This window comes from Hypanus sabinus, chromosome 3, assembly GCF_030144855.1.
Source record: "Hypanus sabinus isolate sHypSab1 chromosome 3, sHypSab1.hap1, whole genome shotgun sequence".
NCBI classification, from domain to species: Eukaryota; Metazoa; Chordata; class Chondrichthyes; order Myliobatiformes; family Dasyatidae; genus Hypanus; species Hypanus sabinus.
Genome location: NC_082708.1, coordinates 40,355,626 through 40,368,835, shown reverse-complemented (window position 1 = coordinate 40,368,835; position 13,210 = coordinate 40,355,626). Strand labels below are relative to the sequence as shown.

General features: G+C 39.8%; 1 protein-coding gene across 2 annotated transcripts in view; it reads right to left on the bottom strand.

Annotated features, from left to right (window-relative positions):
- The window catches only part of slc46a3 (solute carrier family 46 member 3), a 48,756-nt gene that overhangs the window by 7,796 nt on the left and 27,750 nt on the right, over positions 1-13,210 (bottom strand). For both annotated transcript variants that reach the window (XM_059964131.1, XM_059964132.1), the window contains exon 3: positions 7,595-8,462. In XM_059964131.1, coding sequence (XP_059820114.1) covers positions 7,595-8,462 — 868 coding nt within the window. The remainder of the gene's footprint in view (positions 1-7,594; positions 8,463-13,210) is intronic.

Genomic DNA, 13,210 nt, shown 5'->3' with positions numbered 1-13,210 from the left:
AGGCAGGACGTGTACAGAGTGGACAGCTTGCACCTGAACGCTAGGGAGACTAATATTATTGCAGGAAAGTTTGCCAATGCTGTGGGGTGTTGTTGTTTAAATTAGAGTTATAGAGGGATGGAACCAGACTAGATAATGAATTGGTCATAGGAAAAAGTGTTGTTAAGCCAACATTCAAAATCAGGAATCAAAAGGTGTGTGATGGGACTAATATTCTGAGGCATGTATACTTCAATACAAGAAGTATTGTAGAAAAGGGAGATGAGTTTACAACATGGATCAGCATGTGGAATTATGAAATTGAAGTCATTACTGAAACTTGGTTGCAGGAGGGGCCGGACTGGCACCTCAATATTCTGGTGTTCCGTTGTTTTAGATGTGATAGAACGGGAAGAATTAAAGGGAGAAGGAATGGGATTACTAGTCAGGGAAAATGTCATGGGAGTGCTCTAACAGGACAGACTGGAGAGCTTGTATACTGAAGCAATATGGATGGAACTGAGGAATAAAAGGGAATAGACCACCTAAGCGGAATTTAGAGCAGCAAATTTATAGAGAGATCACAGACCATTGCAAGGAAAATAAGATTGCGATAGTAGGTGAGTTTAACTTTCCACATTTTGACTGGGACTCACATACTATAAAACAGCTGGATGGGAAAGTGTTTGTCAAATATATTCAGGGAAGTTTCCTTTATCATTTCCAACTAGAGAGAATGTGATACTAGATCTTCTATTAGGGAATGAGAAAGGGTAAGTGACAGAAGTTTCTATAAGGGATCACTTAGCATATGGGTAACATATGCTAGCTATGTTTTTATTTTTAGCTATGTGAAGAGAAAGAAGATAGTTAAGAACAATGTTGGCCCCTTTAAGAATGAATTGGGAGAAATTGTTATGGGAAACAGGGAAATGGCAACAGAATTTAATGCGTACTTTAGATCTGTCTTCACCAGGGAGGACACAAGCAATCTCCCAGATGTATGGATGGGCCAGGGTCATAAGATATCAGAGGAATTGAGACAGATTGACATTAGGAAAGAAACTGTGATGAGTAGACTGGTAGGACTGAAGGCTAATAAATCCCCGGGTCCAGATGGTCTGCACCCGAGGGTTCTAAAAGAGGTGGCTCAGGAAATTGCGGATGCATTGGTAATCATTTTCCAATGTTCCTTAGATGCAGGATCAGTTCCTGAAGATTGGAGAGTGACTAATGTTATCCCACTTTTCAAGAAAGGAGGGAAGGAGAAAACGGAGAACTATCGCCCTGTTAGCCTAACGTCAGTCGTGGGGAAAGATGCTTGAGTCCATTATTAAGGACGAAATAGTGGCACATCTTGATGGCAGAAATAGGATTAGGCCGAGCCAGCATGGATTTACCAAGGGCAAATCATGCTTGACTAATCTGTTGGAGTTTTTTGAGTGTGTAACAAGGATGTTAGACGAGGGTAAGCCAGTGGATGTTGTGTACCTAGATTTTCAGAAGGCATTCGATAAGGTGCCACATAGGAGATTGGTGAGTAAAATCAGAGCTCATGACATTGGGGGCAGGGTTTCAACATGGATAGAAAACTGGTTGGCAGATAGAAAGCAAAGGGTAGCAGTGAATGGGTGTTTCTCGGACTGGCTGGAGGTGACTAGTGGGGTACCACAGGGCTCTGTATTGGGACCACAGCTCTTTACGATTTATGTCAACAATTTAGATGAGGGCATTGAAAACTATATCAGCAAGTTTGCTGACGATACTAAACTGGGCGGCAGTGTGACATGCGAAGAGGACGTTAAGAGAATACAGGGAGACTTGGATAGGCTGGGTGAGTGGGCAGATACTTGGCAGATGTCATTCAATGTGAATAAATGTGAAGTTATCCACTTTGGAAGCAGGAACAAGAGGGCAGAGTATTGTCTGAACAGTGTAGAGTTAGGTAAGGGAGAAATGCAAAGAGACCTAGGAGTCCTAGTTCACCAGTCAATGAAGGTGAATGAGCAAGTGCAACAGGCAGTGAAGAGGGCAAATGGAATGTTGGCCTTTGTTACAAGGGGAATTGAGTACAAGAGCAAGGATGTCCTTTTGCATTTGTACAGGGCCCTGGTGAGACCACACCTGGAATATTGTGTACAGTTCTGGTCTCCAGGTTTAAGGAAGGACATTCTGGCAATTGAGGAAGTGCAGCGTAGATTCACTAGGTTGATTCCTGGGATGGCAGGGCTGTCTTACGCAGAGAGATTGGAGATTGGGCTTGTACACGCTGGAATTGAGGAGATTGAGAGGGGATCTGATTGAAACGTTTAAGATAATTAAAGGATTTGATAGGATTGAGGCAGGAAATATGTTCCAGATGTTGGGAGAGTCCAGTACCAGAGGGCATGGATTGAGAATAAGAGGTCAGTTATTTAAAACAGAGTTGAGGAAGAGCTTCTTCTCCCAGAGAGTTGTGGAGGTGTGGAATGCACTGCCTCGGAAGATGGTAGAGGCCAATTCTCTGGATGCTTTCAAGAAGGAGCTAGATAGATATCTAATGGATAGGGGAATCAAGGGATATGGGGACAAGGCAGGGACTGGGTATTGATAGTGAATGATCAGCCATGATCTCAGAATGGCGGTGCAGACTCGAGGGGCCGAATGGTCTACTTCTGCACCTATTGTCTATTGTCTATAATGCCGTAAGTTTCAAAGTAAATATGTAAAAAGATTGGCGTAGTCTGCCGGCTGAGATTCTAAATTGGAGAAAGGACTATTTTTATGGTATCAGAAAGGATCTGTCAAATGTGGGTTGGGATAATTAGGGAAAAGAATAGGTCTGGTTCTCAGGTTGTGATTCACAATTGAAGAAAGGCCTACTTTGATGGTATCAGAAAAGAACTGGCAAGTGTGTTTTGGAAAAGGTTGTTTTCTGGCAAAGGTGCATCTGGCAGGTGGGAAGCATTCAAAGGTGAAATTTTGAGGGTGCAGAGTTTGTGTATTTCTGTCAGAATAAAAGGGAAGGATAACATGTATATAGAACCTTGAATTCAAGCCATATTGTGGCTTGGTTAAGAAGAAAAAGGAAGAGGAAGTACCCAGCAGGTATAGGCAGTAAGGACCAAATGAAAGACTTAAGGATGATAAGAAATGCAAGAGTGCACTTGAGAAGGAAATTAGGATGGCTGAAAGAAGGCATGAGGGTGCCCTAGCAAAAAAGGTGTAGGAGATTCCCAAGGTCTTACACAGATTAAGAGCAAAAGGATTGCAAAGGACAAAATTGGTCCACTTGAAGATCAGAGTGGCCATCTATGTATGGACCTGAGAGAGATGGGGAAGATCTGAAATGGAATTTTTGCATCTGTCTTTACTTGGGGATGGATACAGAGTCTATAAAAGGGAGGCAAACCAGCAGCAAGGTCATGGACTGTATATAGCTTACAGAGGAGGAGGTGTTGTCCCTTGAGTCAAATTAGGGTGAATAAATCCCCAGGACCTGACAAGGTGTTCCCTCAGACTTTGTGAAGGCTAGGGTAGAAACTGTAGAGGCCCTAGCAGATGTATTCGAAATGCCCTTAGCATCAGCTGAGGTGCTGAAAGATTGGAGGTTAGCTAATGTTGTTCCATTGTTTAAGAAAGGCTCTAAAAATAAGATGGGAAATTATAGGCTGGTGAACCTGACATTAGTGGTGGGTAAGTTATTGGAAGTTGTTCTGAGAGACTGGATATACTGTATAAGTATTTGAATAGATAAGGACTGAGTAGGAATAGTCAACATCACTTTGTGCGTAGTAGATTCTAACAAATCTTTTTAAAGAGTTTTTAAGAGGAAGTTGCCAAGAAAGTTGATGAAACCAAGGCAGTGAATGTTGTTTAGATGGACTTCAGCAAGGCAATTGACAATGTCCCACATGGGAGATTGGTCAAGAAGGTTCAGTTGTTTGACATTCAGTATGAGATAGTAAATTGGATTAGTCACTGGCTTCACAGAAGAAGCCAGAGAGTGGTATTAGATGGTTACCTCCCTGACTAGAGACTTGTGACGGGTGATGTACTATGGGGATCGGTTCTGGGTCCATTGTTATTTATCATCTACATCTGTGATCTGGATGATAATATGACAAATTGGATCAGCAAATTGTGGATGACAATGAGGAAGGCCATCAAAGTTTGCAGTGGGATCTGGACCAGGTGGAAAATTGGTCTGAAAAATGGCAGGTTGAATTTAATGCAAACAACTGTGAGGTACTGTACTTCAGGAGGACAAATTAGGACTTGCACGGTGAGCAGCAGCACACTGACGAATGCAGAAGAATAGACAGAACTGGGAGTATAGATCCTTAATTCCTTGAAGGTGACATCACAAGGAGATAAAGTGGAGAAGAGAGCTTTTGCATCATTGTCTTTCAAATATCAAAGTATTGAGTATAGGAGTTGAGATGTTATGTTGAAGTTGTACAAGACACTGGTGAGGTTTAATCTGGAGTATTGTGTGCATTTTTGGTCTCCTATCTACAGGAAAGATACAAAATTGAAAGTGTGCAGAGAAATTTTACAAGGATATTTCCAGGACTTGAGTTATAGAGAAAGGTTGAATACGCTCAGACTTTATTCTCTAGAGCACTGAGGAACAAACTGACAGTAGAAGTGGTGGATTTGGGTTCGATTTCAACAATTAAGAGAAATTTGAAAATGTATATGGATGAGATGGGTATGGAGAGAATTGATTTGGGTGTAGGTCGATGGGACTTGGCAAATTAATAGTTTGGCATGGACTAGATGGACCATATGGCCCTTTTTTGTGCTGTAGTGTTCTATGATTCTAAGTGTTTCAGGTTAAATATCCTTCATAGAACATAGAACATAGAACAGTACAGGCCCTTTGGCCCACAATGTTGTGCCGACCCTTAAACCCTGCCTCCCATATAACCCCCAACCTTAATTCCTCCATATACCGGTCTAGTAGTCTCTTAAATTTCACTAGTGTATCTGCCTCCACCACTGACCCAGGTAGTGCATTCCACGCACCAACCACTCTCTGAGTAAAAAACCTTCCTCTAATATCCCCCTTGAACTTCCCTCCCCTTACCTTAAAGCCAAGTCCTCCTGTATTGAGCAGTGGTGCCTTGGGGAAGAGGCGCTGGCTGTTCACTCTGTCTATTCCTCTTAATATCTTGTACACCTCTATCATGTCTTCTCTCATCCTCCTTCTCTCCAGAGAGTAAAGCCCTAGCTCCCTTAATCTCTGATTATAATGCATACTCTCTAAACCAGGCAGCATCTTGGTAAATCTCCTCTGTACCCTTTCCAATGCTTCCACATCCTTTCTATAATGGTTCAGTGTTCATTAACTCCATTTATCTTTCCACAGATAAAGAGATTATCATGTACACGGTGAAATGTGCTGTTTGCATCAAATTGGGGGCAGCCTGCAAGTGTTGCCCCACTTCCAGCACTAACATTACATGCCCACAACTCAGAAACCCTAACCGTATGTCACTGGAGTATGGGAGGAAACCATGGAGAACATACAGCTGCCTTACAGACAGCTGTGCGAAGTGAGTTCTGATCTTACAGCTGGTGCTGCAACAGCGTTACACTGACCACTATGCTTCCATGCCACCCCGTGCTGCCCGATCTGCTACATGTTTCTAACATTTTCTGCTTTTACTTAAGTAGGAATTTAACATTCAAATTCAAAACGAAAAGGAGGTGTTTTTATACTCGAATGGGATTTTTGGCTGGAAGGAATTCTATCACATAGGAATAATTACATCCTATGTTCCTGTCTTAATTATGTTCAATCACTTGTTCCATGGCAAATGTAGTAGCCAAACGTGCATGGCCAATTCCTACAAAAGTTCAATTGTCACTGTCTGTTAACTATCTGGGATACCAAGAGAATTCTCTGTTCTCTTTAAACAACATCAAGAAATAGTTTATTTTTATCTGAACAGATGCAAGGAGCCCTCAGTTTCTATTCTCATTTAAAAGACAGTACCTCCAAAAAATGTAGAACTGTCATGGTATAGCACTGAAATTGTGAAATCTAGGTGGACTGCCAGCAACGGTGGTGGAGGTTGATATCATTGGGTCTTTTAAGAGACTTTTAGATAGGTACATGGAGCTTAGAAAAATAGAGGGGTATAGGTAAGCCTAGTAATTTCTAAGGTAGGGACATATTTGGCACAACTTTGTGGGCTGAAGGCCCTGTATTGTGCTGTAGGTTTTCTATGTTTCTATGTTGTTTTTAATCATCTAGGAAAAACTAAGCTGGGTTAAAACTAATCAGGCATTTTCCCTAATGTTTTCAGTGGAACAAAATAACTATCATCTGAAAACTTAGATTTTCAGCATTCCATTATGGAATATAATAATGTTATTTATAAAAACTTCCTTCCTAGTTATGCTCCCAATGCTAAACATCTATGGAGGAAAATCGGTATTTGATAAAAATACAACACAAAAATGAAGTAAATCCACATGCCACTTAAAAGTTCATATTGCTGATTTGTTTATGTCAAGTGTTTTATACCAAAAACACATCATGTTTATCATTTTATTCCCTCATTCTATACATTTTACAACTCCTTTCATTATTATTTTATCCTAACGTGTACTAATCACAGTTCTCTCCAATGTTATATGTCGGCAAAGCAGAGTTGATGGGTCAAATAGCCTAATTGTGCTCCTATGTTTTATGGTCTTATTATCATCTCCATGCATTTTGCTGACCTATCTCTATCTGCAACAGCCTGTTGCTTTTTCTCCTCACAGGTTACACAGCATCAATTTTTCCCTTTCAGTTAGATGTGAAATTTGGTGTCTCATCCACACCATCACCCTGGCGCCACTAACATTTCCACATTTGAACTGCATAACCTTGGAAAATTTAATTAAACAAAACTTGGTTGTCTTCTCACTGTTCATTAGTGATGAAACTGCATTTGATAGCAAATGAACAGATTAAAAAAAAATCAAGGGAGTAATTTTTCTCAAGTGCACATCATATATAAAGTCAGAGGCGAGGCCACTTGACAGGAAGGTGTCAGTAGCTCAAATAACCAGTATTACGACAGTGGTGTACAGAACAGCATCTAAATGCACAACAGTAGAACCTTCAAGTGGATGGGCTACAACAGCAGAAAACCACACCAGGTTCCACTCCTGTACCTAACAGATTGGCCACTGAGTGTATATATGTGTGTTCCATGGGAAAATTTGGAGATTGCATGGTATGATGGTTCATTTTTACCCAAGTGAAAGGCAGCAGCTATCAGTTATCCTCAGGTTTCCTGGTGATTTACTTAAACTTCAGTGTTCTGTTTAATTAAAAAAATTAACTTGTGGTTTTCATTAGCTCTAAAAATCCTTCTGGTTTGTATTAATTGCTGTAACACTTACACAATTAATTTGCAATTTATAAGTTCTGGAGTTGCAACAGCAGTTATATGGCACACTGTATAACTGGTATTTTAGAAATTGTACAGTCAAAACAATAGGAATCATATGAAGGAACTAGGGGGCAACTTAACAACAGTTTTGAGAAGGAACTCTTTTAATGTTTTATTCTTATGTAAATTCTTTGTAGTCATATGTAATTCCATAAATAATAAAAAAATGTTTAACATACCCAAAAACATGAGCAGAGTAGTTGTGGCAAAGGAAGCCAATATCATTCCTCCAACAAAGGAAAATATTCCAATAGAAACTATAAATATATCCCGAAGATGATAGGAGAATATTGTCACTGCACAAAAACTCAGCAATAAGATGCCTAGGTCAGTTGCAGAACCAGCTCCAATCAGGATTTCATTCCAACAAAGAGGTACATTTAATTCATAGAGAGTATAAAGTTTTAAAGCACCAAATTCAGCAAGACTAAAAGTTGAAAGAGCAAGAAGCAACAGACTGATATGGATACGTTTTCTAAAATCAGAACTGGTGAAGATAATTAAGATTTTGGATAATATTTGTTTGAATTTGTCACAGAATGATATCTGGTCTTGCTCATTTCTTGACATCTGAGTATGTTCTTCAAAGAAGAAAATAATATAAATAATGTTGGCCAGATTAATCAAGGCAACAGTCAGGAATGGCCAAACAAAGCCTGTTGCCCTCAAAAAGTATCCAGATGACAGTGCCCCTATGCCACCCATTACTCCTAAAATCATATCGAGCAATGCCATGCGCATATTCTTCTGCTTATTTGAAGAAACATCTGCCACATGAGCAAATGCTCCAGCAAATAAAGCCGGGAAACCACCAAAACATGAAGAAAGAACTGCTGCTGGAAAAAGGACATAAATAGACCAAGAAAAATAGGCCACTGCTAAATCAGCTAGGCTGTTAATTAGAGCACCAATTGAAGGGAGGAGGACAAAAAGTTTGCGTCCATAGCGATCGCTGAATCCACCCAATATCAAGGTAACTATTAGGCCAGGAAAAAACTCTATTAAACTCAGATTCATAAAATAGCGAGAAGATTTTTCCTGGACCACCTAGAAAAAAAAACACAAAGAATCAAAATAGGCACAATGCAAACTTTCGCAAAAAAAAAAGCATTTCAATTAAATTAAGAAACTGTATTCGTTCACTATCTACGGCATTAAGTTATAATTTCAAAAATAGTACCATGGAATAATCAATATAACAGCTCTGTACATTCTCTTTCATACCTGTAATTCAATTTCCAATGTCAATGAAACCAAACATAGGGAGCAGAGTATAATGTGCCACTACTACCATACAGTGCTACCAACCAGGGACAAATTTCTAGGCAGAGACTTCCTTTATTTTGGTCATGAACTAAACTGAAGATACTAGGAAGAAATCAATGTTTCCACTTTTGCAGACACCTGTCTCATTATCTAATCTATATTAAATTTGCACTTAAAGAAAGATTCCACTGACATGTAATTTTGCCCTTATATAATAAACTGAAAATAAGTCTTCTGTTGGCTTCAGTTTAATTTTACTTAACGTAATTTGTGACTGGAAGTGCATAGTTTATCCTAATGTTATATGTCAGACAGAGTGTTTCGGAATTTGCATTGACAATGCATCTTTTTGGCAAGTATAGAAACAAGGTAACTTAGTGGTTCCCAAGCTTTTTTGAGTTACTACCCCCTTGGCTCCCAGACCATTCTCTTTTTCCAGCCATTATGTAAAACTATAAAAAATCTTGATTTACAATACACAGTGAAAGAAAATAGGAACTGCAGGTTTGAAGTAATGACAAATATAGTGGATTCCTGTTAATTGGGCCATCAGCTAATCAGGACAGCAGTTATTTGGGACAATTTTTAAAGAACAAAAAAACACAGAAAGGGTGCAGAGGAGATTTACAAGGATGTTGCCTGGATTGGGGAGCATGCCGTATGAGAACAGGATGAGTGAACTTGGCCTTTTCTCCTTGGAGCGACGAAGGGTAAGAGGTGACCTGATAGAGGTGTATAAGATGATGAGAGGCATTGATCGTATGGATAGTCAGAGGCTTTTTCTCAGGGCTGAAATGGCTAGCACGAGAGGGCACAGTTTTAAGGTGCTTGGAAGTAACTACAGAGGAGATGTCAGGAGTAAGTTGTTGTTGTCATTGTCATTTTTTTTTTTACGTAGAGAGTGGTGAGTGCGTGGAATCAGCTGCAGGTGACGGTGGTGGAGGCAGATACTATAGGGTCTTTTAAGAGACTCCTGGACAGGTACACGGAGCTAAGAGAAATAGAGGGCTATGGGTAACCCGAGGTAATTTCTAAGGTAGGGGCATGTTTGGCACAGCTTTGTGGGCTGAAGGGCCTGTATTGTGCTGTTGGTTTTCTATGTTTCTAACAAAAACTAATCGAGAAAATTGTCAGGATTCCCTTCATTTATTTGGGACACTATGTAGCTTAATTGGTGTGGGAGACTGTCTCCAAACAATTTTTAGCTAGTGTTAGACGTGAGCATCTGTATGGCTGTTAGACACTGCACCATGCTTAGACCAAACAGGTTTTACATAGTGTCAGTTGCGCATGCTTTTGTTCAAAAAGCAGTGGGTTTTGTCACTTATAGATTCTGAAAAATAATCAGTAAGACAATTCTGAATTGTTTTTCTCTTTGTGGTTTCACGCATTCAAGCTTAGAAATACCAGAAACAGCCGGGAGTGAAAATGGATTGATTTCACTACTTCAACAAGTTAGGAAACATGAAGAACTTGAAGGTATCGACAATCATCTTTAATGTTACAATGGAAATGAATGATTTAGAGGATGCAGTCGTCGATAGTGTTATATGAAGGCAGTCCACTATCTACGCTAGGTGTCTGAGCTGTCTATGTTCATTTACAGTCAATTTAAAGAATAAGGCAGTGTTCAGATACACTGCATGAATTCCTCCATAGATAACAATTAAGAAACAACACAGTTTTATAGTACTGTAATAGTATAGATAATTTTCCGATATAAATTGGAAGACCACTTTGCTAAGCACCTCTGGTCTGTATACTAGAAAAACCGGGATCTCTCAGTAGCCACCCATTTCAATTCTACTTCCTATTCCCATTCCAACATGTCAGTCTACAGCCTCCTTTACTGCTACAATGAGGCCACACTCAGATTGAAGGACTCTTCTATTCTGACTGGGTAGCCTCCAACCTAATGGCACAAACATTGAATTCTCGAACTTCTGGTAATTGCCCACCCACCTTCACCATTTTCATTCCTGTTTCCCTCTCTCACCTCATCTCCTCACCTCCCCCTGGTTCCCCCCATCCTTCCCTTTCTTCCATGGCCTTCTGTACTCTCCTATCAGATTCCCCCTTCTCCAGCCTTTTATCTCTTTCACCAATTGACTTCCCAGCTCTTTACTTCACCCCTTCCCCTCTCCCAGTTTCACCTATTACTTACTACCTTGTACTTCTTCCTCTCCTCCCCCACCTTCTTGCTCTGACTTCTCATCCCTTTTTTCCAGTCTTGACGAAGGATTTCAGCCCGAAATGCCGACTGTTTACCCTTTTCCAATGTCCCCCCAGCATTTTGTGTGTATTACTTTGCTAAATTCTAATTTGTTTTGTATTTCATTTAAATACATAATTTATTACTCAGTTAGACAGTAGTTTGTCCCTTTTTTTAAAAAAACACCTTTTTAACTATTTCCACGAAATGGCTAATTGGGACAGCTGCTTCATTGGGCCAGAATGTACAGGTCCCTATTACCCAGAATCCACAGTAGTTGCAAAATTTATTCAAGACTATTTAAAGCTACAAATAAAATTATCTCTTTATTATAGTAAAAATTAATTTTCAATAACAATTTTTAGAGTGCACATTGATTGTCCGACTATTCACTACTTCATTGCTTTTCACCTTTCAATGAGATAGGTGGGCTTAGTGTAGTGATATCTGCTTCTCTACATTAGGTTAAATGTCACAGATAATGGACAGGGAGACTCAGATCCCCACGTTCAACAATTTTCTAACTGTTTTGTTGCTTTGAAAAAAGTTGGGCAACAGCACTGAAACTGTGCTCCACTAAATATGACGTTGGCAAGGCAATACAGAATATCTTGACCTTTTTCCACAGTGCAGGATAGCGTTCACAGATTTCTTTCTGCAACAAAAATCTTGATAAGATTATTTGAACTTTAGTTTCAGCTCAAAGTTATTTGTAATGAGATCAGTTCTTCCTCCATCCTTCCTGTTAATTCCTCGTTATAAATGTTCAGAAATTGTACCTCAAACCCAATCTCGAATTTTTTTCAGGAGAAGATCGTGAAATCTCTCTAACATGTCTTAATGCAGTTCATCTGGTGGGCACAGTAAACTTGAAGATCGTCATCTGATATTCTTTCTTTCTCTTCCAACTCAAAGATGCTTGGAAATGGGAAAAGGTTGCAATGGCTAATGCTGCACTTAAATAGGGTTAACTTGGACAGAAATGTGGAGATGACTGATTTGACTTTGATAAGATCCACATTATTTCCTTGCAATTGAAGATTGATTGCATTAAACTTTGCAAATAACTGACAAATGTTATGCCTAATTCTTGAATTGATTACTGAGTGAAGCTTTCGCATCTTCAAAGAGTTTGATCACAAACACATAAAAGCACCTTAGGCAGTTTCCTTTTGAGAGCCAGTGTGCAACAGCAAACGTTCAAACTGTTCATCATTCTCAATACAAAGCTCTCAAAATAGTTGATAATTCAGAGCATTGGACGATTTTGTTTACTGTTGTGACAACAGGATTTAATGATTTTCAGTCATCACTTCGGTTTTAGGAGACAAGATGTTATCTGTGAATTACAGTGAATGTTAAATGATAGGTACAGCTTTTTCAAGGGCCTCACGGTGGCACCCTATCATTGATGGTGCCCCAGCTGTTGTACAAGCAGGAATGCTGGTGAGTGGGATGTCCTTCTCTTTGATAAATTGCTCAACAACCCAAAGTATTGACTCCCCCTTGGTATCTGTCTCTAGTCCTCTTGCAAATAATAGTTCTTGAACCATGCTTTCTCCTTTTATGAAGCAAACATAACCAAGAAGCAAGGATTCATTTCCCGGCAAAGTTGGCTAATCCAAATGCAGAGCAAACTCTGTTGTCCCAAGTATGTTATACAATGTGTCTTCCACATTCTCAGACATTTCATCCATTTGTCTTTAAATGGAGCTGTTGCAGAGTGAAACTGCTTTAAATATTTGATCTGATGACTTATGCAAAATTGTACTCAGAACCTCCCTTACTGCTGACAGCATCAGTTCTTCTCCAGTTGTAAGGGGCTTTCCAGATTTAGCAATTAAGTGTTGTATGAAGCAAGCAAACCATCATTGTTTTGTTGTGAAGGGCTGGGAAGTGTTTTCTGTTTTTGAAAGATTTCACAAAGTGACTGAAAATAAGCCAAGTTCTTGTTTGCTTTATCAGAGTGTATTCTCTTCAAATGTTCAAGGGCTTAGGCGGAAACAGGAAGAGGCTTTCTGTGACCGTTGAGCCTTACAGTAAAGTTGCAGGTTACAGGTTTGTTTACTTAGAGCTAACAGTTGGATTAGAGGTATGCATTTTGGATTAATGTTGTGCCTGGAGTGCCAGATGTGGGGACCTTGGGAGACTCCCAGCCTCCCCCAGGATTACATCTGCTCTAGATGCAATGAGATGAAGCTCCTTAGGAATCGTGTGAGGGACCTGGAGCAACAACTTGATGACCTTCAGCTAATTAGAGAAAGTGAGGAGGTGATCGATAGTACCTATAGAGAGATAGTGGACAGCACCTCTGTGA